General features: G+C 45.5%; 3 protein-coding genes across 5 annotated transcripts in view; 2 read left to right on the plus strand and 1 right to left on the minus strand.

Annotated features, from left to right (window-relative positions):
* The window catches only part of LOC120445285 (semaphorin-2A), a 47,227-nt gene that overhangs the window by 12,056 nt on the left and 9,923 nt on the right, over nucleotides 1–25,248 (minus strand). For all 3 annotated transcript variants that reach the window (XR_005615739.1, XR_005615738.1, XM_039625587.1), the window contains exon 2: nucleotides 22,001–22,601. Coding sequence is in view for 1 of the 3 variants with exons in the window: in XM_039625587.1 (XP_039481521.1) it covers nucleotides 22,001–22,325 (325 nt within the window). In the remaining 2 variants the exon portion in view is untranslated. The remainder of the gene's footprint in view (nucleotides 1–22,000; nucleotides 22,602–25,248) is intronic.
* On the plus strand, nucleotides 790–2,809 carry LOC120445287 (NADP-dependent malic enzyme). Its single transcript, XM_039625589.2, has 4 exons — nucleotides 790–998; nucleotides 1,057–2,256; nucleotides 2,312–2,579; nucleotides 2,643–2,809. The coding sequence occupies exons 1-4, from the start codon at nucleotides 828–830 to the stop codon at nucleotides 2,807–2,809; spliced, it is 1,806 nt and encodes a 601-aa protein (XP_039481523.1). The 5' UTR covers nucleotides 790–827.
* On the plus strand, nucleotides 2,898–5,206 carry LOC120445286 (NADP-dependent malic enzyme). The gene is made up of 4 exons (XM_039625588.2): nucleotides 2,898–3,044; nucleotides 3,104–4,300; nucleotides 4,359–4,653; nucleotides 4,728–5,206. The coding sequence occupies exons 1-4, from the start codon at nucleotides 2,898–2,900 to the stop codon at nucleotides 4,895–4,897; spliced, it is 1,809 nt and encodes a 602-aa protein (XP_039481522.1). The 3' UTR covers nucleotides 4,898–5,206.

A 25,248-nucleotide genomic window follows, 5' to 3' on the forward strand; every position in this document is an offset into this window, starting at 1 on the left:
TCCTTGCACATTTGACACTGACAGTGTCACGTACTCCAGCCAGCGATGTCACGTGCTCAAAGCCGAAGCTCGGACCCAAAAAAAAAGAAAAAAAACAAGAAACACAAGTCGAAAAAGTTGCACCGCTGTCAATGTCATTAACAAAAGATTGAGGCATTTAGCTGAAATTTTTACGACATTAAGTTGTCAACTAATTTGGCACAATTAGTGAAACAACAAGAACACAGTGCACACAAACAAACCCAGTGAGGAACACAAACACAGAGAGACACACACAAACACAGAGAAACATACACAAACACACACACAACAGGACAAAGGAAAGGACAGTGGGCAAGGACAAGTTTTTATTTTTGGGCCAAAGCCCGAGCAAATCCTTTGATGGCCGCGCTAAGAGTCATTTGTGCTGACTTGGCCGGCTCCTTTGTCCTTTGGCCACTCGCCCTGCTCATTGACAACCCTAATGGCCGGCCAACAACAATAGCAGTTACAAAAGTGATTTCCATAATAATGCATAATGAGTGATAGATACGGAACTGCTTGTGACCTCATGCAAATTACCCCTCATTTCGACTGTGTCGCTTTTTTGGCACAATTTTCCCCGAAATTTTCAGGAGTTTTGTTTTGTTTCCTAAACACAAATTATTCCATTACTTTTAATGGCTGTTTTATCAAGAGTATCTCTAGCTTTAAGAAGGTCACATTATTTAGATACATTAAACATTTTCTATTCCCATGGCTAAAAGTACCAAAAGCGGCTGTGAATCAAAAATCAGTTAATTTTCTGACACCGCAGCCATTTTATTTAAATTTTTGTCGCTTTTAAGATGAGTTTCTTCAGAATACTACACTTTGGCATTACACGACGAACTTCAATTTCGAGCACACATCAATCAAATTGCGAGTGTAGTCCCAATTTGATTAGGATTCGTCCATCTTCATCCCACGACATCATTCGGGTTCCCATTGAGGTCGTGCTCTCCGACAAGTTCAATAAGGTAACCTATGCTAAATCCCCATGAGTCACCCCAGAGTCATGACAATTGATCTCGATAGTCCTTGGCCTTCACATTGGAGGAGCGCCAGCGTTTGTGCATCCATGGACTCATGCCGGCCTGCGTTCGAACTTACGATGAGCAGATGCTGGCCATCGAGACCAACTTCCACTCCTTCGAATCGAATGTAGCCAGATATCGCTATTTGAGGGCACTGCGCCAGGGTTACGAGAGGATGTACTTCCAGTTCGTGTCGAAGAACGTGAACGTGGTGCTGCCCATTATCTACACGCCCACGGTGGGCTTGGCGTGCACCGTGTACGGAATGTTGTACCGCGGCATGACCGGCATCCATATCACCAAGCACGATCGAGGACACATGAAGCAGATCCTGGGCAACTGGCCGTTGGCGCGGGAGGTGAGGGCCATCTGTGTGACCGACGGCCAACGTATCCTGGGCTTGGGCGACCTGGGTGCCAATGGCATGGGCATAGCTGTGGGCAAAATGGAACTCTACACGGCCCTGGCCGGAATTCCACCGCGTATGTGCTTGCCAGTTTGCCTGGATGTGGGCACGAATAACAAGTCGCTTCACGAGGATCCACTGTACATCGGTCTGCGGGATGAGCGCTTGCAGGGCGATGAGTACGTGGGCTTTGTGGATGAGTTCATGGAGGCTGTGGTGTCCACCTTTGGCAGTCAAACGCTCATCCACTTCGAGGACTTTGCGACACCCAATGCCTTCATGTTTCTGGATAGGTATCAGCAATGCTATTGCCATTTCAATGACGACATTCAGGGCACTGCCGCTGTGGGTTTGGCAGGATTGCTGGGCATCCAGAGGATCACAAAGAAGCCGCTGGAGCAGCACATCATTGTCTTTGCCGGAGCAGGAAGTGCGGCCATGGGAATCGCAAGTCTGCTCAAAATAGAGCTCATGTCTAGGGGTCTCTCCGAGGCTGATGCCGTCAAAAACATATATTTTTACGATCAAGATGGAGCATTGACCACATCACGAAAAAGCATACCGGAACTTCTATGCGTTTTTGCCAAGAACATGAAGGAAACCAAGTCTCTGGAGGAGTTGGTCGAGCAAGTGAAGCCCTCAATTATTATGGGTGCCACCTCAGCACCCGGACTTTTCACAGAGAAAATAATACGCACCATGGCGGCGAATCACGAGCGTCCTGGCATCTTTGCCTTCTCCAATCCCACCAGCAAATCTGAGTGCACTGCCGAACAGGCCTACAAGTTCTCAGATGTAAGTGTTTCAATTACATGTAGAAAATCCCATTATTTATTTTACATTTTTTCAGGGAAAGGCTATATATTCGGCAGGATCTCCTTTCCCGCCCGTGGAGTTCAATGGCAAGCGGCTAACTCCTGGTCAAGCCAACAACTGCTTTGCTTTCCCCGGTATGATTTTGGGCACCATGACTGTGTTGGCCACTCGAATGCCAGACGAGATATTCCTTTTGTGCGCTCATGAGCTCGCTAAGTTCCCATCTAATGAGGAAATACAGAGTGGACGTATCTATCCCTATAAAATTGGCGTGAAAGCAGCTAAATATCTGATAGAAAACGGTGAGTGACCAATATGCATATATGCCTATAATCCTTTAAAATGAATCCTTCTAAACCCATTAGGTTATGCTAAACGCACTTTAGAGCCGGATGATGTGGAGGCGTATATCAAAAAGCATGGTTATAAGCTGAACTACGGAAGATCGCTGGCTGAGACATGGGCGTATCCAAAGATGAAGCCGAATCCCAGTACAGCGGGCCATGAGAAGAAACAACAATCGAAAAAGTAGGCGTGCAGGCGAACATTAAATATCATCTCAAAATTCCCAGATGAAAAGGTATCCATAAAATTTCGCAGTTACACAAATAATTTTAGCCATGGAATTTCGACGAATGCAGCCATTGCTGCGCCTTTCATCGCGGCCTCTTCTGAGTTTTTGCAGGCAGATCAGCGTTTATGATGACGAAATGGATCAAATCATGAGACCCAGCTGGCACGTCGTTATGAATGGAAAGTACAACAAGGTGGATAAGGATCTCTATGCCACCGAATTCCCAAAACTAATTGTATGTGTCTCCAATAGGGTCTTGCGTTCACCGTCAATGAGCGGCAACGTCTGGGCATCATGGGATTGATGCCCTGCTCCGTGCGCACCATGGATGATCAGATGAATGCAGCACATGCCAATTTTGAGGCCAGACCCTCCGATATCGGGCGATTTACATACTTGAGTGCACTCCACAATCGACACCGGCGACTGTACTACCGGTTCATCAAGGAAAATATCGAAAGAGCACTGCCCATTGTCTATACACCAACGGTGGGCGATGTGGTGAGCACCTATGGCCTCAACTTCCAGCAGGCCATCAGCCTGTTCATCAGCATTCACGACAAGGGCCACATTCGGGATCTAATGCACAACTGGGTGGACGAGGGCGTGAAGGCCATCTGTGTGACGGATGGCGGAAGGGTCCTGGGCCTCGGTGACATGGGCGCCAATGCCATGGGCATTAGTTTGGGCAAAATGATCCTTTACACGGCACTGGGCAGCATTCCTCCCAGCACCCTAATGCCCGTCTGTCTGGACGTGGGTACCGATAACCAAGCCCTGCTCCAGGATCCCCTCTATGTGGGGGCCCGAATTCCGCGGGTAACGGGACCGGAGTACGAGGAACTGGTGGATGAGTTTATGGAGTCGGCGGTCAAGTGCTTCGGACACAGCACTTTTATTCACTTCGAAGACTTTGCCACGCCCAACGCCTTGAAGTTCCTGGATAAATACCAGCACAAGTACTGCTGCTTCAACGATGATATCCAGGGAACGGGTGCCACTGGCCTGGCCGCGTTCATCAATGTGGAGCGCATCACGGGCCGCAAACTGGAGGACACCACATTCCTTTTCGTGGGCGCTGGCAGTGCGGCACTGGGAATCGCCAATATGCTGGCCATGGAACTGGAGGTACGCGGCCTTCCGGTGGAGGAGGCAACCAAAAACATCTACCTGATGGATCTCAATGGTGTGTTAACTTACGAGTCGCCAAATCCACCGGAGCTAGGGAAAATATTTATGAAGCGCATGGAGCCCATGAAGGATCTTATGGCCGTGCTGGAGAAGCTGAAGCCATCCGTACTTGTCGGAGCCACTGGCGTGGCTGGCATTTTCAACGAAGAAGTATTGAAAACGATGGCCAAAAATCACGAACGTCCTGCAGTTTTTCCCCTCTCGAATCCAACTTCCAACTCGGAATGCACCGCCGAACAGGCCTTTACACACACTGAGGTAAGATTAAGTATTAGTCCTTTAGTTATTTAAGACCTATGTGTTCTGTTTCTTACAGGGCCGCGTGCTTTTCGGCTCCGGATCGCCCTTTCCGCCAGTGGTCATCAATGGCAAAAGATATGTCCCTGCCCAGGCAAACAACTGTCTGACTTTTCCGGGCATCGCACTGGCCGCCATTACGGCAAAGGCCCGATATCTGCCGAATGCCGTATTTTCCGTGGTGTCGCACGAGCTGGCCAGGAGTACGCCGCAGGAACTGCTGGATAAGGGCACCCTGTTTCCGCCCATCAAGGATGCCAACACTGTGGCCTTCAATGTGGGCGTAGCGATGAGTCAGTATCTGTTCGATAATGGTAAGAACCAAAACGTTGTTCCCACAACCTGTGCAGTCTTTATCAATGCTTGTTTGCATCCTGTGCTCTTGTAGGTCTTTCATCTATTTACCCAAAGCCCGACGATGTCTGTGCGTTTGTCAAGAGTCGTCTGTATAAATTCGAGTACCGAAACTCACTGCCAACTACTTGGAAATATCCCAAGGAACCGCCAGCACCCAAAACAAAACCCAAGACCAGGCCCACGAAAAAAGCCACGAAGTAAACTTGGCCGGGATTCCGTTTTTTATCGAACACTACTGACCTGCTTTTCAGCTGAGAGAGAGAGCCTTGTGTGTAATTAGTTGCAGATGCAAGACTACAAGGACCCACATACACGAAGACATACACATACAACAAAGTGGCACGATAAATGCCCGACATTTTAACGTTATTATTGTCCTGTCAACGGGAACGGAGAGCCAGTTGACATGCTCGTGCGCCTGTGTGTGTGTGTGTGTGTGTGTGTGTGTTTGTGTATCCAGCTGATTTGCATATAAAATAGGACGAAATGTCTGCTCACCAAAAATGTCAATCAATTTCTTAGCCTCCTTTGCGCTCCTTTTAGACATTTTTTCTCTTTTTTTTTGGTGGAGCGGGGAAAGAGTGAGGCGAGAGAACGTGCATGCATTAAAAAGCAATTGGTGTTAAAAGAGCAGTCAGGCGGCAGTCGCACGTTGTCTGCCTGTCTATCAGTTTGGCATTGGCATGTGCCCCACCCATTCCTCCTTTCTCTCCTCGGTTTTCCCTACGAGCGGAGAGCTTTTCCTCGGGAAACTTGCCCCTAACCACCACCAATGCAGGGAAGCCCCATGGAAAAAGTGGAAGCAACAGAAATGCGAAATCATTTCCCTCGACTGACAGCTGTCAAAATATTTGCTCTCTGTCGATGGCTGCGTGGCTTCTGCCGCTTCTGCGTGTGTCCTTGTCCTCTGTAAATTTCATTTTAATATTCATTACTTCACACTTAACACTCGGCAAAGAACCCCATGTTGACCACATTCGGCTCTTAAATCGATGGCACTGCCAACGCGAAAAACTTAAGGCTAAAAAGAGATCTTGAGGCGACGGTCGGTTCGGTTTCGTTACGCTTAGCCTGGCTTATGGAATTTAATTGGCCATAAAAATGTATGCGGCTTGTTGAACGTGGCAAGCTGTAGCTGTAGAGCTGTAGCCGTAAATCGTAAATTTCCTCATGCCAGTTTTCCGCATCGATTTACGCCCCACGATGGGGCTCTAAATTTAAATGCCAGCGGCAAAGGTTAAGGGTTTTCCTTCTTCATTTTTTTCCCCCCTGCCCGAGGATAAAGATTATATGATGCGTCAGCATATAAATTATAGGCCAGATAAACCAGATAAAAGGCAGCTAAACAAAGTCAGTTGGAAGGGAAACTTAAGGTTCTTATGTTTGACGTTTATAAGCACGTTTAACTCGGTTATAAAATGACAAATAAATTGCAAAAGGCAATGAATACTATTGGATATTGTGCGATTTACAGCCGAATCACAAGATAAATATTTATTCATTGACCTCAAAACATTTACTTGGCTTTTCCCGATAAGTGCAAACCTATTTTAGTTCAGTAAACATTTTCAGTGCTTTTCTTTGCGTTTAATTTGAGTTTTTTTCTCCATTTGAATTGGTTTTGCCTAAGCCTCAGTGTTATCTATCTGGCCAAGTCTAAGCTCCAAATGGGTCAAAGCCGAGGCCACAAGTTGGGGGCCAAAGCTCACTTGACTGTGCTCAGTCGATAAGTAGCCCCAATAAACACAAAAGTCTACTCAGCTCGGCCTCTGTTGCTTTTCGCCGACCGCTACTTCATCTTTTTGAAGATTTTCATTTATCTGCTGGCCAAGATAAAACAGGCAGGCAGGCCAGAAATAAAAGTAAGGAAGGCAAAAAAAAAAACTGAGGCAGAAAGCATGGAAAAAACGAAGAGAAAGCGGCACTTAAATCCATTTAAGCGAATTTTTCAAGCATTAAATTTGCGTTTACGTTACGTATACTTAACTTCCAATGGCAACGGCGAAAATGGTGGGTGGTTGGGTGTTTCGGCGGTAAGGACGCGAGTGGTGGGGATGCTGGGGCGAAGGGCGAAGGACGAAGGACGAAAGCCTGAGCCTGGCAGCAGGTAAATGAAAAATTTGCCTCCACTTTCGTTGTGGCGCGGGGTCCAAATGTATTTTGCATCATTTGTCTTAGCCAGGCCAAGGATCTCTTTTCCTATCTCTCCCACACCACACACACATAGAGACACACACACACATACAGACGTATGCAGAAAACACCTGCCTTTGCATATGGTCACAGTTTTCGGTCCAACTTCTGTTTCACACTACCCATATGAAAATTGTGGTTGTATTCCCTCCTCCCCTTCCCTCCCCGCACACACACAAACACACACACACACTGGAGAACGTTTTGTTTGGCTGCGACTTCCATTGTTGTGTTTTGCGGCCATGTAAATGCCCTGCCACGCCCACCGCGCACCGCCCTCTCCCACGCCACCGCATTGTTGCTGTTGTTATTGTGAAGCATTTTTTCTTATCTCCACTTTGCATGCCGCACACTGTTTTCCCTCCGTTCCCTCCCTTTTCTTCTTTCCAGACGAACTGACTCAGCACTTAATTTTTATTTGATTCTGTCTCAGTTGCGTTGCGTTGCGCTGCGGTTGCTTGACTTGGCTTCACTGTACTTCACCACACTTCACTCCACTCCACTCCCCACTCTCCACTCTACTCCACCGTAGATTCAAGCCGTGTGCCAGGCAGTGCGTAATATTTTATGGCGTTAATTTAACAATGATTGGCTTTTCAACAGTCGAAGGGAGGGCAAATCTGTACTGCTTGTCAGTTGTTTTTGCTCTTCAGTCAAATGAAATACTCTTCAAATTTACGTTGAGTAATGTCTAGCAAATGGAAAATGCAAAATTCTTTTGAGGGTTGTAACATTACTAAGCAACACTATCCGAAAAATATCTAGCATCCTGCAGGACCTGCTTCAAAGGAAAAATAATCATGAGGAAGTACGTTGAATCTCGTCCGTGTGCATTAACTAGTTTTGTGGATACGGAAATGTAAAGCTCGGGTCGTGGCCATGCATCAAGCTTATCTCGCCTCCAGCAGCAGAAGCTGTCGCACAAATCTCGAAGCCATTTGCCAATGTCCTGGCCACCAGCACCTGCATTCTGGCCTGGCTACATATAAATATGTGTTCGATATTTAACAGCTTCCACTCGAATGCGCCAGCCAAGCGGCGAAATGGAAGGAGATGGAGATCCTGGAGTCGCCGATGCAGACGAGACATATGTATGCAAAGTGAACTGCCGCTGCTGTTGGCCAGGCTTAAATTTGGCTCAGGCTTTAGGGCAAGTTTGCTCACAGAACTCGCCCGGAGCCACGAACAAATAGCAGTTGCACTATGCGAAAAAAATTAATATATATTTTCTTAATTTAATTAACAACCAGACTGTCTAGAAATGCAATAAACTGATTTTCATTCATTGGAATTCGCACATTGCAGCTTATTTGCTTGAGCTTTGATTTATCGAACATATTTTTTTGTTTTCAACCCTGCTTAACTGGCTTACCAAGTTTTTGTGTGCCTTTGTGGCAAGCAAAATAAACAATGCAATTACCACGTAAGTTCTCAGCCGCATTAATGGTAATGCACTACATGCTACAAGTATTATAGTTTTTCGTTCGGTGTGTGCTGTAAAAACCCAATAAGGTAAACGGCAAACAGCCTGCCATGCCACTGTGTGTGTGTGTGTGTGTTTGTGTGTGTATAGGTCTGTGTAAGCACCTGGCATTTGTGTTGAGCACGTTCGTACCTTATGTGGGATTTAGCTTAGACTTCATTTTACTGGGCTGCGCTTTTGGTTTCATTCCGTGTGTCTCTTCAGGCCCTTCTTTATGCCAGTTTATGATGGCAGAGATGTAAAAAAGCGAGAAAGAAATTGGGCACCGCGCGGAGAAAGGAGAGAGAGAGAGGGGAAAAGAAAGAGAGAAAGGAAAGCGCGACACAGAAGTGTATAGTATGGTGTGGTATAGTAAAAATAAAGCCATAGACATGGCTGGCACCGGCACCGGCACTTGAGTCCCCTGCAGGCTCACCAGGACTCTCCGATGTCCTGGATAGCCAGACAATGCTGTAATCTAGAAACACAAACGTGCAATTCTCTGCTCACTGCAAATGTGGTTGAGCACACACTACGTATACATAATAAGAATGTGTGAGTGTGTGTGTGTTCACTTGCACATCCTCGACACGAAATGGCGTGGGAATATATTACAAGTTGGTTTACAAGGGAAGTGTGTCAGTGGCTTCGAGAGAAGCAAGCGAAGCAAGGGAAAAGCCAAGGATATACCAACTTAAAGCACTCAACGAGCTACCATTTTTAAAGCCAAATCCCGGGGATATGCGCCGGGATGCCGAAACTGGTCAAAAATTGAGGCAACATAATTCAGCGGATGAGTTTTACGACTCCATCGGAAGCTGCATGTTGCAACTGCAGCAGCGAGAGGAAACATTAGCAAGTCTAGACACCTACGTCATGCGTCAGCAACACTGGCAAATGCGGCAGGGAAATGCTGGAAGTGCTGGGGCGGGGAGGGGAGTAGGGCCGAAAAAACGTGCAGCAGGACCAAAAGGATATGTACTCGAACGAAAGGAGCCGGAAAACTGAGAAAACTGAGAAAACTGGGAAAAAATGAGACGTCAAGCAGACGATGAAGTCGACGTGGTCTGACAGCCCGGCAGACAGCCAGCGAACTCCCAAAAGGTTCTGAGCCAAAAAGGAGCAGAAACAGGACCACGACCAAGACCACGACCACGACCACGACCAGCAGGAGCATTTGAACCTCTTGGCTTGTTTAATATGCTGAAAAATACGCGTCTCGACTTACTTCTGCCCGAATTTCCACTGTCCTCCCTTTTGCCCGCGCAGCTTCCTTTCCACTTGGAATGCATTTCCGAGTTTTACATTTCCATTTCAATGTAACGACACATGTATTTGTGGTAAAAGCTTATGGGGAAAAACGAGAGGAGGAGCGGAAAATGGCGAGAAAAGCTGAAGAGTGGGCGGACTAAAATTTCCGTGGAATTCATCAGGCGATCTGCGCTTTGAAGCGTTTTTAATTACAGCGCATAATTGGAATTCGATATCTAACCACGTCGGGGTCACCACCTGAAATTACACCAAATACCAGTGCTACACCCCCGCGGGGCTTGTGGTTCGAGTGTGTGTGGCAAACTTTCCAGCACTATGATAAAAATTTTCCAATTACCAATTTTCCATATTTCAAAGCGCCCGCATAAATATTTATGGCGAAAATTTATGAAAACTAAACGTGAGAGCCACACAAAGTGTGGGTGCCTGGCATTCGCATAGCTGCAAGTCACACACGTCTAAGTACACTGCAAAAACCAAATGACCTCTTTTATTTTAGGCATAACAAAGTGGAAAATGTATGTTACAAATGTTTGCTTGTAAAATGTAAGCTTAAAATGGTATCTTAATGATCTTAGCCACAAATGCAGTTTCAATCTAACGCAGAACTTGACTAGCTGAACCAAAATTGTTCCGATACCAAAATTTTGTGCAGTGCTCAAATATATTTACATTAAGCTGCGAGTGCAGTGGATAAGCTTTTACTATGTACATGGAATGGGGGATAAATCTCTTGCATATTTTTTAGGTGATTTGAATTTTTTAGGGCGGAGGTGGCACTAAATTCTCCCCCAGCTTATCCCCGGGGCTGTGTGTCAGCGTGTTGAGCAAGCTTCCAGCTGAATATCTCTGGCCATGAATGTGGCCCAGAGAGCACTTTCCCTGCTGCCCACCAATTCCCTGCGGCCACGTGACATTGGAAAGGAAAGCCACGTTTGCATTCCAAGCCAAAGGACGCCGTGTGAGCTGAATGAGTGGTACAAAAAAAAAAAAACAAAAAAAAGAAATGGAAAGCGTAAAGCAACCAAAGCGGCGGCACTTTACCTTGATTTCCCCAAAGCTCAGCCCAAGCCGCCCAGCAGCCCCGCCCATCACTCACCTACTCAACTACTACGCCCAGTGCACAATTGGCCGCAATTTGTTTTCAGCTGCTAAACAAGTCGGCGGATTTGGGGCTCGGGGGCTTTCCCTTGACGCCTTTGGTGCGTTGCAAGTGCTAATTAATCTTAGGCCAGGTACACTACTTCAGCGATATGAAGTGACTGAAAGTGACTGGAAGTGACTGAAGTGAGTGCTCACACCCCCGGAGTTCAGGATACAAGACGACTACCCCTTGCCCTGATGGCCATTAATTAAATTACGCAGAGGAAAAAGTTCAAAAACACATAAATCAGTCTGAATCATTGGGGCTGTCTCTCCGCTTTCGTGTGTCTGAGTTCGTGTCCGTGTCCTTTCGGGCCAGATGGCTTTTTAGTGCCCTTGCGGGACTCAACATAAATATTTGTACTACTTTCCACTTTCCAATTTACGCACCCCACTTCCCTGTGCCCATTTGCGATCGCACACGCACTGATAAACTCATTTAAATGTTAATGCAGCGTCAAAAGTTTCTCGAAACGTAGGAAATTGCATGCATTTTATTGGCCATTATGTGTAGCCCGTATTGAGACGTGGTGGTGGCTCCGTTTTGGGTGGCAGTGCACTCTGCCCCGGGTTGAAGTTGGTTGGTTTAATAACTGCAACATTGTTGCCTTAACCCCTGATGTTCGTGTGGCCAGGGGGTCGAGGGTCTGGAGTTTGTAGAATGGGTGTGTGCCTGTCTGCATGTTAATTATGTGGCGAAAAGGAAAAACTAAACAAAAGCACACAAGCTGAACTTTCCATAGGGTGGTGTGCCAATAGCGATGTGCAATGGGGGTCGGAAATGTAGGACAGGTGAGTAATTTCGTTACAGTTAACGAATTTGCACATTTTTACAGAATTTACATCATAACTAAATCGTTTGCTTTAACTAATACCTCTGCTATTGGCACTAGTGAGACCACATAAATATAAACTTTTTCCTTATTATATGTATGTATTTTTGCGGCTTTAGAGTGTTTTGCACATAAATTTATAAACTATCCACTAACTAAGCACACGTGAAAGTTTTGCTAATTAGTTGAACGAATGCAGATGCGGTTGAAACTTCGCCCGGCAAAAGACAGAGCACCCTTTCTCCATCCCTTTGCAGAATGTCCTGTGGCCCACTTCATGTTATTGTTTATAACACATTTGCTCATCATAATAGGCAACATTTTCGTAAAAACATGCCAAGACAGTGGCGGCGCCATTAACCCTGTTAATGCTGCAATTATGCGGCAAGAATTATGTTCGGAGTAGCAGGTGAGCAGGCAGGTGAGGTGGCAGGTAAGGTGGCAGGGGAGGTGGCAGTTACCGGGGCCGCACTGTTACAGTGGGTAACTGCCATAAATCCACAGCGCCTTGCCGAAACTTCGAGCGTCCCTAAGTGTGTGTGCGGCATAATGATAGCTGGCTGCGAGGAACATTTCCGAAAGGAGTGAGCTCCTGAAGCTCTCCTGCTGGCAACACAAATACAAAGTGCTGATGGAGATGGAGGTGGAGATGTAGTTGGAGATGGAGCTGGAACTGGAACTGGCGCCTTAGATGGGCAGAATATACGTACAATGGCACCGAGTTGTAAGTTTAATTACCCACATAACAGAGACATGAAATCGCAGGGTGGAGGAGGAGTAAGAGTAGCTCAGCAGCTTTCGTCTAATTAGACAGACACGCTCTGACACAGTTGATATATAGAAGTCCGATTCTCCTTTACGATCGTTTTATTGTGTTCGGTGTCCGTGCGTGCACCATAATTGCATTCGGCACACCGAACTACTACTACTACTACTTCTGCGGGCTATGCTGCTACTGCTGTGCCATTCCAGCTACTGCTATCATATAAATCGTAAAAATGTTGAAAAATAATCATCATAAAAGACAAACAAGAAGCCATTCGGCACGCAAGGTGAGCCAAGCTGGCTCCGCCACCTCTGCATCGCAGATATTATTTAAGTTTTTATGTCCTTTCTTCGGCTGGCGGGTCCTTCGTGTCCTTTGCCGCTCGAGCACATAAATCATTTGACTTGTTTGCCCTGCCCAGCACGCCTTTCTCTTCATTTACTCATTAGATTTTGGGCCATTCGCACAGTGTCTCTGTTTGCGCCCGGCTTTTTCTCGCTTTCATAACACAAAGGACATAATAATATGCTTATTTCACGGCTGCACCTTTTGTGTCAACAGTGTCCCCTGATTCGGATACTCTCCTCCTGCGTCAGCACAATTTTCTCCATTTTCCCAACAGCAAAATGGAAGCAACAGCAACTGGCCTCGACGTTGATTGGCAGCTTGAATTTGGGGGTTTTTCGCCCGGTTGCCTGCTATTTTCTTAATTTTCAACACGTTTGCTTCTTTCCCTTTGAGGCATTTCCTTTTTCCGGACACGCCTTTGCCTTTGCCTCTGCGTTTGGGCGGCCGACAAAAGAGTATCTATTTCGTGACAAAAGGCAACTTTAACTTTCCCCACTATAACTTCACTGTGGACCAAGACGGCTACTGCTACCACCTGGCAAAAGAAAAACACGGAAAAAAGTATGCTAACGCCATGCAGCACGCACATGTCGTGGAGTGTTAAGGACGCAGTGGAGTATCCTTTGAGCCTTTTTGCGTTTCGTATGCGCATAACTTTGCACCTCGACCTGACGCCGCCAAAGTGCGTGCGACACATATTCTTACAGAGCGAAAAAATATCATATAAAAGGGTTGGCACTTCGATTTTATGGCCGAATGACGCATATCGCCAAGCGATTAAATAATAAAAGAGAATTTAAATATATATTATATGGCTTTGTGCATATAAAGATATTAAATTGAGATGTTACGATTTTTGTGTTTATACCAATTGCTGTCATAAACTTTAAGCCACACATTTTGAGTATTTCTCATTTCGCTCTGTACTTTTTCTCCCTGTTGAGCAGAACTTTAAGAATTCCCTTAAAGCAATCACACACAGCTTCCTTTGGGGCTCCATCTTCTTCTCGGAATAAGAAGGATGAATTCGGACGCATTTCTTTGACGACGCGTGGCCTAAATTGTTTCAAATTACAGGACAGCACCTTGCTGCCCTAATCCGCAACTGTGTATGTGTATTTGTGCGCTTGTGTCAGTATCTCTGCCTGTGTGTGTGTGTGTGTAGGTTTGCCGTTTCCGGCAGCTCATTTCCGTTTCACCTCAATTGGGTAAACCAAAAAAATAAAAGCTTCTTCTATAAAACTCGTGTAGCACTAAAAAATCGCATAAAGGCAACTCCGAGGGGAGCACATGCAACGCAGCAGGTTGCGCCGTTGCCTTCAGAAGGGTGCATAAATTAGAGAGTTAGACGAGGTGGGAGGTGGGATGGGTGAATGGGTGCTTTCCGTGTAATGGCAAGGTTGCAGTTGACCGTAGACAGCTGGCAGAAAGGCAGACTGGCATACGGGCAGACGGGCAGAAGGAGACAACAGACCGGTGGAATCCACCCCCTGGGAGGAATATCGGCCAACACCTCAGCACTTATTTATGGTGGGGCATTTTAAATTCTACCCACCTTCGCTGCACACAGCGCACCACGCCTCACCCACCCCTGCTGCCCCTTGTATCTCGACTAATTCGAAAGTGTGGCAAATTGCACGGCACACAGGGTCCTCCGCCCACTGCGCTGTGCCACAGAAACCGCGCACCCCCTAAAGGAAATTTGGCCCAAAAATTGCACGGTAATTGTAGCCGCTAAATTTCACTTTTGCTCGGGCTTTGCGCCAAAAGGTAGCAGCCAGCAATTGAGCGGTTACAACGGCGGGAAGGAACAAAAACAACACTCACACATATAGTGAATTATGCGGCAGACTGAAGTTTTTCCCCGCGTTGGAGAGCCCCCCACCCCCCGCCTCAACTCATGACAGCCTGGCCGGCAGTTTTCATTTTTAAATTGGCGGTTTTATGTGCAATTCGAAATGGCAATGTATGCAGGATGGCTCGTGGGTGTGTGTGGGTGTGTGCGCTGTGCCATGACTAATATTTGCACACACCCGCAAACACACCACTACAGACGTGCGCATACGCACACTTACAGCCACAGACAGTCTGCTTCAGAGAACTGCAGCAAGCCACCGGCACCCTAAGTGTACCCGCTAAACACCGGGAGTCTCCGCACCCGGGTGTTTGGAGACACCCTAAATTTAGCAATGACAAACACCCGGGTGTTTTGCCACCAGGGTGTTTTTTGTACTTGCACAAAAACACCCGGGTGTCTGCAGTGCAAAGAAGTTTAGGGTGGGTGACGCGCAAGCAAGGATCGGCCGCAGGTACTTTTCTGTATGCATAAAAATTGTATGGGTGGAAGCGAGACACGGTCCAAAAAATTTAGGGTGAATGGAAATACCCAAGGAAAAGGTCGTGCACATGTTTTTGCGTTTTGATGTATCTAATGTCTTAACAGAAAACAAACTTATGTATTATTAAATAATATAATATATATATTATAATATATTATATATATTATTAAATAATATTTGTACTTAATTAAGACAATTCTATTTCTATTGCTTTTTTTTTATCACTTTAAAAAGAAAAATTATACATACAAAATTAAATATGGGAATAAAATATTAAAAATTTTAACAAAGCAAGTAATATAAGATATAAAAAATAAATGTCTATTTCGTGTTGGTGAAATTTCTGTAAAAAGAATGCATAAATCTACAGATTTTGGGCGTAATATATTTCGTTTTTCAGTACTTACTGTACTTTTCTTTTTCGTATGTTACCTACCACAGGCACTCGAATGTCTACCAGACACCCGAGTGTTCACCAAAACACCCGGGTGTTCACCAAAACACCCGGGTGTTTTGCCAGACACCCGGGTGTTTCCGAGAAAAAGGCACTTGCCTTTTTCTGCATGTTTGCCTTCTCTACCCTTCGTTATGAGTGGCAAGTGTGATCGGTACCCGCGACGTAGGGTGCCGCATTGATTCGGGTGCGCAGGCACCAGGGTGTTTGCAGACACCCGAATATTTTGAGCGGGTGTTTGTATGTACCCACGAAAACCGGTGTGAGTGGCACCCGCACTCAAAATTGTTGAGTGTGATCAGGGTGGCAAAAAATGCCACTCTTGCAGTTCTCTGGTCTGCTTGTTGTACGCATTAGCCAAATTTTATTGCATACTTTTGTGCGCTATTGCAATTTAATGTGCCCCCCCACCCATGTCCTTTTTGCCATCTGCGCTCCGTGTGCGGTTTTATGCTCCACGCATAATTTTTGCGTAACAATTGAAATACTCGCAATGCGAATGCAAAATATCCACGAACCGAGTTGAGATTTATATTTTGCTATTAAGCCACATTTGCCGGGCCAAACAAGGCGCATCGCCATCGTCCCTTTTCCCAAAGCAAACACACCGCTGCTCACCGCAAAGGGAAAGTTCATTTTTCATGGAAATGACTTTATATGATTATATGTGTCGGTCCTTATGAGCGAACGATGCGCGACGCCACATTAAGGCGCTTTCAATGCCAGTAGTGCTTATTGAATGATTTGAATATGACTACGAAAGTCTTCAAAAATGAAGTAGAAATCCGAAGTGGAAAAAATTGAGAAATTAAAAAGAATAATTTTATTTTTAGAAAGACATCAATCCGCTTTCCATAAATTGATGTCAAGTTCTGTGCAGTGCATATAAGAAATTATATATGTCCCATTTCATTGAAAGCCTTCCGCAAAAATGTGAAACGTATTTGTTTATCATAAATACTTTGCCTTCCTCTTTTGCGTACGCTATCTCCTTTTCACCCACTGCAAGTCATGTATATACAGATGAAGTGTATATTTTCTCGCATTGATTTCAAATAGCGTGACTGCAGGACACCACAGTACCACACGGCGTATGCGTAATAAATATTGAATATCCATATGAAGAAGTTGTTTGGCCATAACTTCCCTTTGTCTGCTGCTTTGTGCGTGCGACTGTGTGTGTGTGTGTGTGAGTCCTTTGTTTCAGGTTTATTATTTATTATAAATGACTGCACACACATACGGACAGAGCGGAGAATACCGCTTAAATACCGTTATTGAGTAGGGATCCGACTCCGTTTCAGGACCTTCAGTTGGGGAGTATCTGTAAAGGAAACAGGTCAATCGATTCCATTCTTTTTTTCCTGTCTTTGCTCCCTTTTCTGTCTTCTCTGCCACTTCGTAGGCGTTTCATTGTGAACACAATTTTCAAACACAAACACACGGACAAGCTGCGCTATCTGAGCATTAATTAGAAATGGGTTTTCCACCCATCCCCTTGGAATGAAACTTCATCCGTCTGATTGCTTTGTTATCGCTTTCCATTGTGCGTCGATTAAATGATGTGTTAATTCTTCACCCCTCCTCCCTGACAATCCATCCGGAATATATGATGCAAAAAAGCTCCGATACATGCGTTTAAATCAGACAATTACCATGCAAGTCGAGTCCGAATGGGAAAAAGGCTGCACTTAATGCAATTATTTGGCATAGCACAAAGTTATTTCTGTGTCATAAAAATGGACAATAAACCAATTTAACTTTTGCAATATGTTGGCCAGCAGCAACCCCCGGGAAAATGCCAAAAGCCCAGCCCAGCCCCCCTCCCCCCACCAAACTTTTCCCAGCCTTATGCTTTCGGTCAAAATAGTTCGGTGTCCACTCTAAAAATCCAGCACAAACGAACTTGTGCGGCGGCGGGGTTCCCCCAATTTCACGCTATTCCATATATAAATTCCCCCGAAAACAGAAAGGGGGGAACTCGACCAACCACCACCACACCACCACATCGCCACATGTGCCCGGGGGTCAGGCCATAACTTTAATATATTTCACTACGAATTATTTCTGACGGACACACACCCTCATCCCCTTTGCTCTCTCCTAATGAATGAACATATTTCGGCTGTTCATATTATTTCTCAGCCTTTGCCCTTGCTGTTATCCTTGTGGTTGGTGTATCTAAATGCGAGCAGATAATTGAAATCGAGTGTAAGTAAGTGCACGGTGAGGTGTCCATGTGAGTTCGAGTGTGTACAGTGCTTAGCGAAACGTTAATGCCATTCCTGAAGATCAAAGTTTGCAATTTATGTCTAGTTTTAATGATTATTTATGTTTATGTCTCCTGGCGTGGTCTGAAGTTTCCAGTGTGCTTGTAATGGCCACAACTAATGAGTAAAGGCCCTCTGGCGATGCTTGTTGAGGTCATGCGAGGTCAAGACGCATCATGAGAATAGCCACAAATTAGGCCTAACTTATGCACATTCAATTTTCAAAATGGAAATTTCGCTATAAGCATCCACTAAGCATAATAATTACATTGGCAGGCCTGAATAGTTCTTGTTTCGGCTTTATAATAGCATTTTATGATGGGCTCTTCTGTTAATTCTTAATAATTAAAAGCTGTTTAAGCCTCGTCCTTGCGGTTTAAAGTGTTTAATTAAAAACACACGGCTGACAACAATAGCGGCGCAATATTGTCAGCTCTGTTGTTATGGCCTTCGGGCTTTCGCCCATCATGTGTCACCCGCAGCAGCAGCAACAGCAGCAGCAGCAACAGCAGCAGCAGCATAAGTTGCTGCAGCAACAGCCACGGGAGCACATGGTGCATGCAACAAAAGCCGCAACGGTCATGTAAAGTTAATTAAATCAAGCCACATGTGTTTTAAATAAATTGAATAAATTCGGCATTAACATAAAACGAAATTCATTTTAATAGGCTTGCCGTAAGTTGTTAAACCAAAACTATAAACAAGTTGCCATTGTCGTTTCAAACGACCCAAGGAAAAGTTGAAAGACCAAAGTTTTAATGCGTATTTACTCGTTTGTTTGTTGGTTTTTTTTTTTTTTTTTGTGTGTTAATGCGTACAAGTATAGCATCATTATGCTAACGAATTTATGGCAAAAGCCACACACACACACTCAGCCAGAGTCGGAGGGAAATTGGAATGGAAAACGTAAACTTTTATAATCAAATTTAGTGGCGCAGACATTTCTGGTTTAATTAATTTGTCGTCATTAACTTGAGTCGAAATGCGAGTGGCTTTGAAACGTGAGGAGAGCTGGCCGGAAAAGACCTCGAGTAGGCGCATCCTTGGCTCCTCTTGTTTGCGGTCGAGGAGCCCTATCCTTCGAGGTGTCGATACACACACAAACAGAAATACACAGCAACACACTCACACTCATACACTTTCATCGTCTGGCTTTTGTTTGTAGGGAACAAGAAACCGCAACTCGTGTGGGTGCTGGCGTATTTATATCCGCACCATGGTATCTTTGTATCTGGGGCTGCCGCATCTGATACTTGGTAAGGTCACAGGCGCTACGCCTCTGCTCTTTGCATTAAGATAAATTACACACTCTGTGTGTCAAACAAGCATTTGTACTTGCGGCCGAGCAAGCGAACTGAATTATGGCGCAGCAGTTGCAGTTACAGTTCTGTACTGAACTGGCTAATGAATCCGTAGGCCGGAAATCGGGTCAATGCGATTGTAAATTATAGTTTAGTCGGCTTTGGATTTGGCCCAAAAACCCAAACGCACACAGGTGAATCTGGTATTTACGGCGGAAACACACGTGAAAGGGAGCGCAGACCTGTATTGATTTTCTTAAATTCGGCACCCAAGCTCCATCATCCCCCGAATTGCGTATACGCCCTGTTGGTGGCACATTCATTGATTGTGCTTGCGTGTGTGCTTTTCGATCGGTTTTGGCCAATTGTATCTTTGACTTTGACTTCAATTGTGTGAATTTGCTGATGGACTTATGAAATGCGCCTGGCAAGAGATCTTGCCAAAACTTTTGGCCCTCCTTTGGCGTTTACAGCTGAAAATTGCTGCTTAATTGCTGAGCTGGGTTGGCTAATTTAGCCGACGATGGCTGCCCACAGCTCCGAGTACTGAGTACTACATCCACCTGCTGGTCGAACGTAAAAGTTTCCTCGTTTTCGGGCCGAAAAAAAAAAAAAGAAAGGGAAGTGCTGGGTGAAACAACAAACTTTTGTTGGCTGCCAGCGCTAAATGCTCGAAATTCTTTAAGTTTACGAGAGGAATGAACATTTGTGAACAGTTTTCATTTCCCTGCTTTACGGCTCCCCCGGCCATTTTCCTGTTTTCCCGCTTTTCCTGTTTTTTGTGCTGTTTTCTTTTTTCGGCTTTGCGTGCGTGAGGGAAATAAGGAGCAAAGTTCCTCTGTGGGTGTGTGTATGTGTGTGCCTTTGCACCCCTTTTGTGCTGTTTCTATTTACGCAATGTCCGCAACTTTGGTCCAAAAACCAGGTGGATATTGAGGTTGCGTCTGGGGGTTTTTTTCTGGGGTCATTTCAGCGGGGGAGCGCTAATATTCGCCATTAAACTTTTGCTTGTTTTTCTTTAATTAACAACGCAAACATCTGATATGCTATCCCAACGCTTTTCGCCTCGTACTTTCCTTCTTGTTTTCCCTTTTCGGTTTTTTTTTTTTATTTGTTATTTGGTCTGGTTTTTGTTGCTTACTTTGGCGTCTCGGAAAACCTTTATGAAGTTGAAAATATCCTTCGTTCCCTTTTTTATTTTTTTTTTGGGTCGCCGGAAAAGTTTGAGCGCTTAAAACTCGTTTCTGTTTACATTTCTGCGGTTGGAAAATCCCTTCCCAGATTGCAGTAATTGTAAGGATGAGAATCTTTGCGTAAGCCAAAATTGTTTATGTAAATAAAAATGCGAGACAAAGGCGAATTTTCACACATAATAGCCCCGGCTAGTCATAATTTCTGATGAGCATTAAAAAGTTTTGCATTGCTGCTGCGAATAGTATTTGCTGAAGTTTGTTGGTTAAAGCGGATTACTTACTCACATTCATCCGATATGCGAAATGAGTTTTAATTATTCAGCGACAGCTCAGTAAAACGGGAATCTGTGTTGGGCTTAGCTCGGCTTTCACTCCATAAAAAGTCCACTTGAAAACTAATTAAACACTAATAGTTGGGGTGAAAAAAAAAAAATAAAATACGAAGAGAATGGAGAGCTCGGGTAAAATAAAACACATCTTAAGTGGCGGAAGTGACGGTCAAGATGGGGGCAAGTCAGGCGGTGGGAGTGGTTGAGAGGTCTTGCCGTTGAACAAACAACGAAACGAAGACCGTGCAGCCGGGCAAAAGTTTTTAATTTTGCTCGAGTACTGGCGGAAAAGCAAAGTACAAGGAAGCACAGGCTGCTGCGCGCGAATGAGTCTATAAGTTCTGGAAAACTCCCCCTCCCCCACCACATCGCCGATCCCCTGAACGCCCCTATCGAGTGCACACAATGCGGAAGAGAAATGTCTTGCCGATGAAATAAAACAATAGCAAAACAATAGCAATGCGAACGAGTTCTGGATGCCAAATGGCCAGAGAGCCGGGTGAAAAAGGATAACAGACGTCGCCGACGGAAGTGGACCGAAATGGCAAATCAAGAAAAGGAGCATGGGACGTGGGCGGCAAATCCGCTTAAAGTGAAAATTATTCCTTTCGGCCATAAAAAGGGAAACCCCCACGGCCCATGGCCCACACACACACTCACAGACACACACACAGAGACACTCGCAGCCACATCTATTTCGGCTTCTTGGCATTCGCGGCTATGTAAGCTGTTGACTTATTTCCCAAAACTTCGATTTCGGCCCTCAGCCCATTGTTGTGAATAGTTTTGTTTGACGGGGCTTAGCTGGGCGGGAATTCGAGGCCGAACAAAGTGAGGAAAACGTTTAAGCCATTCTATTTGTATTTCGAATATCTCTGGGCGAGGGCACTAACAAAAATATTCCACAGGATTTTCTTAAAGAAATTGTATGTTTGATGTTGTATTCTCTTTTGCTATGGTATCATAATATAAGAAAGTCGGAGAACTGCAAATAGAAACGGCGCCAACGTGTTTTGCTTGTGTTTCTAGGAAACTGTTTCAATATAATTACTTAAAACCAGCACCATGTGCTTGTAGTTGTGCTTTGGAAGTTTCTTTCCTAATAATTCTTTAAACACCACCTTGTGTTTTTCCGGATAATAATATATAACACGTATTTAATATTGTATATGATTTGGGGAACTAAAAAGGAATCCAGTTTATAAGCGCAGAAAGTGTCTGCTTTATCTCCCAGTGCAGCACGCAGTCAAACTGAATTTAGTTGCCATATAAGCCAGCCCTAATCCTGCAGCAAATTAGACGGGACTCCTTAGCCTTGGCCACCACTTAGACTTACCTTGACTGCAAACGGCGGGGCGAAGTGGGTTGGGACAATGGCACTGAGTAACTGGAGGGACTTACCTTTGTGGTGGCGCAGATGATGGGCAGCAGATGAGCCCGTGCAGCAGGGCGGCTCGTAGTATAGATTCCAGGTGTTCTCATAATCCGCCCGGGCGTATTCCACGTGCACAGTTTGGGCGACCAGGACGAGGAGGAGGGCACTGAGGCTACAGAGCCTGTGGTTACCTTTCCCCGTGGCACACATGCTGCCTGCCTGCCTTTTGGCCTGGCTTAAATCGGCAATAGAGTATTTTTGTATCTTAGCGCTGCAGTTTGAGTCACTGACTTTCGCGTATGTCACTTTGTTCACTGATTGAGCAATCTTTAGCTGGGCATTGAGCGGCATTGGCTGCGATCTATTCTAAATTCGGCTTTAGCTGAGATCGTCCTGTCACACACACATGTTCCTACGCTTTCGCTTCCGTTTCCGTTATCGCTTGCGACGCACTCGTTCCCGTTTTCGTTTCCGTTTCCGCTTTCCCTCTTCACTGTGGCGCGCACTTCGCGAGCAGCAGACACGAACTGAAGGCTTTCGCAACGAGGAAGTGTGTTAAATAAACACACTCGCTTTGGGCTTCGCTCGTCTTGGCAGCGATGGTTCGGCTCTGAGTTCGGGAAAAACCTGAAAGAGCGAGAGTTTCGTGAGCATTATTAGTTGGGAAATGCGACGCCGGCGCAGTGGAAAATGTACCGCGCGATGAGTGGATTTCCCAGTAATGTTTGTGTTTATGCCAAGTGTATTGAACTCATTTGCAACGGGCAATGTGCAACGGGCAATGTGCAACGTGCAGCGGAGTCTGCAGCGGCTACATTTTCAAGGGTAAATGCAGCAGACACTTTCGAGCGAGCAACTGAAGTGCATACAAGCCACCCACTCCGCCCAACTCCTGGAAAAACAACCGGACAGCCCAAAGCGAGAGCAGACGGCTAGACGAGTGAAGGGTTTTCGGATGGCAGGGGAAATGATTATGGGTAGGGGCATGGTAACTTCAACCGGAATATAACAGAGAATCGGGGCTTTGAGCCTAGCAGACGCCTGCACTTAAAGTATGCTCGTGCATTATTATTTATGCATATGCCTGTAGTTCTATGTGTGTGTGTGTGCGAGTGTGTGTCTGGGAAATTCTCTTCTTTTTTTTCCCAATGCTCCGCATCGCGTAGCGTCGCGTGTTTCAATTTGCAATGCAACATTGTATGCTGCAAAAAGTTCTCTAAAGCCAGACATAAGTCACTCAGACAGGCCCCCGAGGGGGCGGGGCGCATCGGTGCTCGGTGCGGGAAAATAGGGGGCGGCGGAGCGGTGGGGATGGGGCCGACGGCCAGACAGAGTCGAGCCCAAAGACAATTAGGCATTGTGTGAGTGTGCGGTAACCTTCAGACAGTCGGCTCTGTCGAATGTCTTGCAGCTTACTTTTGCTGTCCCAGCTCTTCGACTTGGTTCCACTGGCAGAGCAGCATAGATGGGAGTTACCAGGGGAAGGGAGTTGGAAACCAGAACTCTGGTCAGTTCTAGGAGACGAGAAAGTTTCAGGAATTCAGGAATTTTCGGAGACCTTTGTTTGACAGGTCTGTCCAGCTGCACTGTGGCACAGAATTAGCTTAAATGGAAGCCAAATATGGTAGCCTTGCAATGGAATGATTGTTAAAGTAAATGGATTTCAAAGCATCATTTAGTTTTAAAGGAGATTAGACTCTTCAAAAATTCCATACACCGCCCGTTAAGGCAATAAAATAATATAATAAGTATAAAAGTATATACTAAAATGTAAACAAAGAAGGGATCTTGAACTTTCTTACAACCCTTTTAATGTATTTAATGAAAAACTAGCTAATATTCATTATACCTTCCGCTTTTCTTATCGTGCTCCTGAATGCTAAGCCACAATGCCATATGGCTTCAATGTCCAATGCAGCCGTCAAAGAAACAGGCCAAGAAGCCGGCACACACACACACACACCTGTCGTGGCCAACGAAACGAGCTCCACAATTGCCTTATAAATGCCCTCAAACTTCGACTAAGCCCGGCGAAAAACTTTGATTAATGTGCGCTTAAAGAGGAACCAAATACGTGGAAAAAACCAGAACAGTGAGGTGGAGAAACACAGCGGCCAAAGAAAAGGCGGGCAGGAAAAACAACGACAAAAGTTTTCATAACTTAAAGCCAGAAAGCTGGAGGTGGAGTAGAAGCTGGTCTAAACGGCGTGCAGCCAGCGGCTTCTTAGCCAAAGCGCAGTACAAAAACTTCTGCAATCAAGACGGGTTAGCAGGGGGTGGTACTGTGAGGAACTGTGTGGAACTGGGCTTGGCGGCTGGTGGAGAATGCTGGAGAATGGGGGCTCAAGGAGCAGGGACTGCAAAAGGTTCAAGGCGCCGCACAACAATGTCAGGGACCCGCTGGCAGGACGAAGGAATCACAGCGCGAAAGCGTTAAAAAAGCGAATTGTAAAACAAGCAGCAAACAAACGAGCAACATTCGCTCAGGGCTGCTACCACAGGACAACCACCCCCCCACCCTCAGTTAGCCCCCTTTTCCACACACAAAGTAGCCACACGATGCCAAACAGCCCCCCTCTTAAAGTTGGTTAATAGAAAATGTAATTCGATGCATTTAATGTTGGCAACGGTTGCTGAATGGAAATCAGTCTATGGCAACTGGTCGGGGAAATCCCGCACCACCACCACCACCACCCCCACTTACCACCACTGAAAATTGGCAGGCCATGTCTTTGTCTATTTTTATGAGTTCGCATTGCATCCTGGCTGGTTGGATGTCCTGGGCACTCGCTCTTGTTTGAGTTGCTTACCTAATCCTTGCAAACAAGTTAAAAACGTTGTAAAACAAACAGCAGTACAAAGTGGGTGGGCTCACTGTTCAGTGGTACAGTGGTTCAGTGGGTGGGCTGGTGCATACTTTTTTGGGGTTACAACTGGAATGGGTTTACAGTCAGAGTTGCCTAAGTTGAATTCTCTGCAGCTCTGCAGCCGAAAATTGTGTGGCAATAGCGTTTTATAGCCAAACTTTGCAGACTTCTTGTACAAGACATGGAATGTGCTTTAAACGTAAGTTAAACGCTAAGCTCATGATCAATTCAATTTCATGAAATTAAATAAAACATTTACGAGTAAAAACAAATTGTTTCCCTTTGACTAAGCTTTCTAATTCCCAAATCGAAAATATATTTATATATGCACCAATGTGGTTCGATCTGTGCAAGCTGGACTGTTTCGCAAGTGGGGGAAAACGAAGCGATTTTGACTGACATCGAGT

This window comes from Drosophila santomea, chromosome 2R (genome assembly GCF_016746245.2).
Source record: "Drosophila santomea strain STO CAGO 1482 chromosome 2R, Prin_Dsan_1.1, whole genome shotgun sequence".
Taxonomy (NCBI): domain Eukaryota; kingdom Metazoa; phylum Arthropoda; class Insecta; order Diptera; family Drosophilidae; genus Drosophila; species Drosophila santomea.

Excerpts from the sequence above, each read along its gene's own strand:
- LOC120445287 (XM_039625589.2), top strand. The coding sequence starts at position 828 with ATGAGTTTCTTCAGAATACTACACTTTGGCATTACACGACGAACTTCA. Across the intron at positions 2,257-2,311 it reads AGGCCTACAAGTTCTCAGAT|GGAAAGGCTATATATTCGGC; the intron begins GTAAGTGTTTCA and ends ACATTTTTTCAG. Across the intron at positions 2,580-2,642 it reads TAAATATCTGATAGAAAACG|GTTATGCTAAACGCACTTTA; the intron begins GTGAGTGACCAA and ends TAAACCCATTAG.
- LOC120445286 (XM_039625588.2), top strand. The coding sequence starts at position 2,898 with ATGGAATTTCGACGAATGCAGCCATTGCTGCGCCTTTCATCGCGGCCT. Across the intron at positions 3,045-3,103 it reads TGAATGGAAAGTACAACAAG|GGTCTTGCGTTCACCGTCAA; the intron begins GTGGATAAGGAT and ends TGTCTCCAATAG. Across the intron at positions 4,654-4,727 it reads TCAGTATCTGTTCGATAATG|GTCTTTCATCTATTTACCCA; the intron begins GTAAGAACCAAA and ends GTGCTCTTGTAG.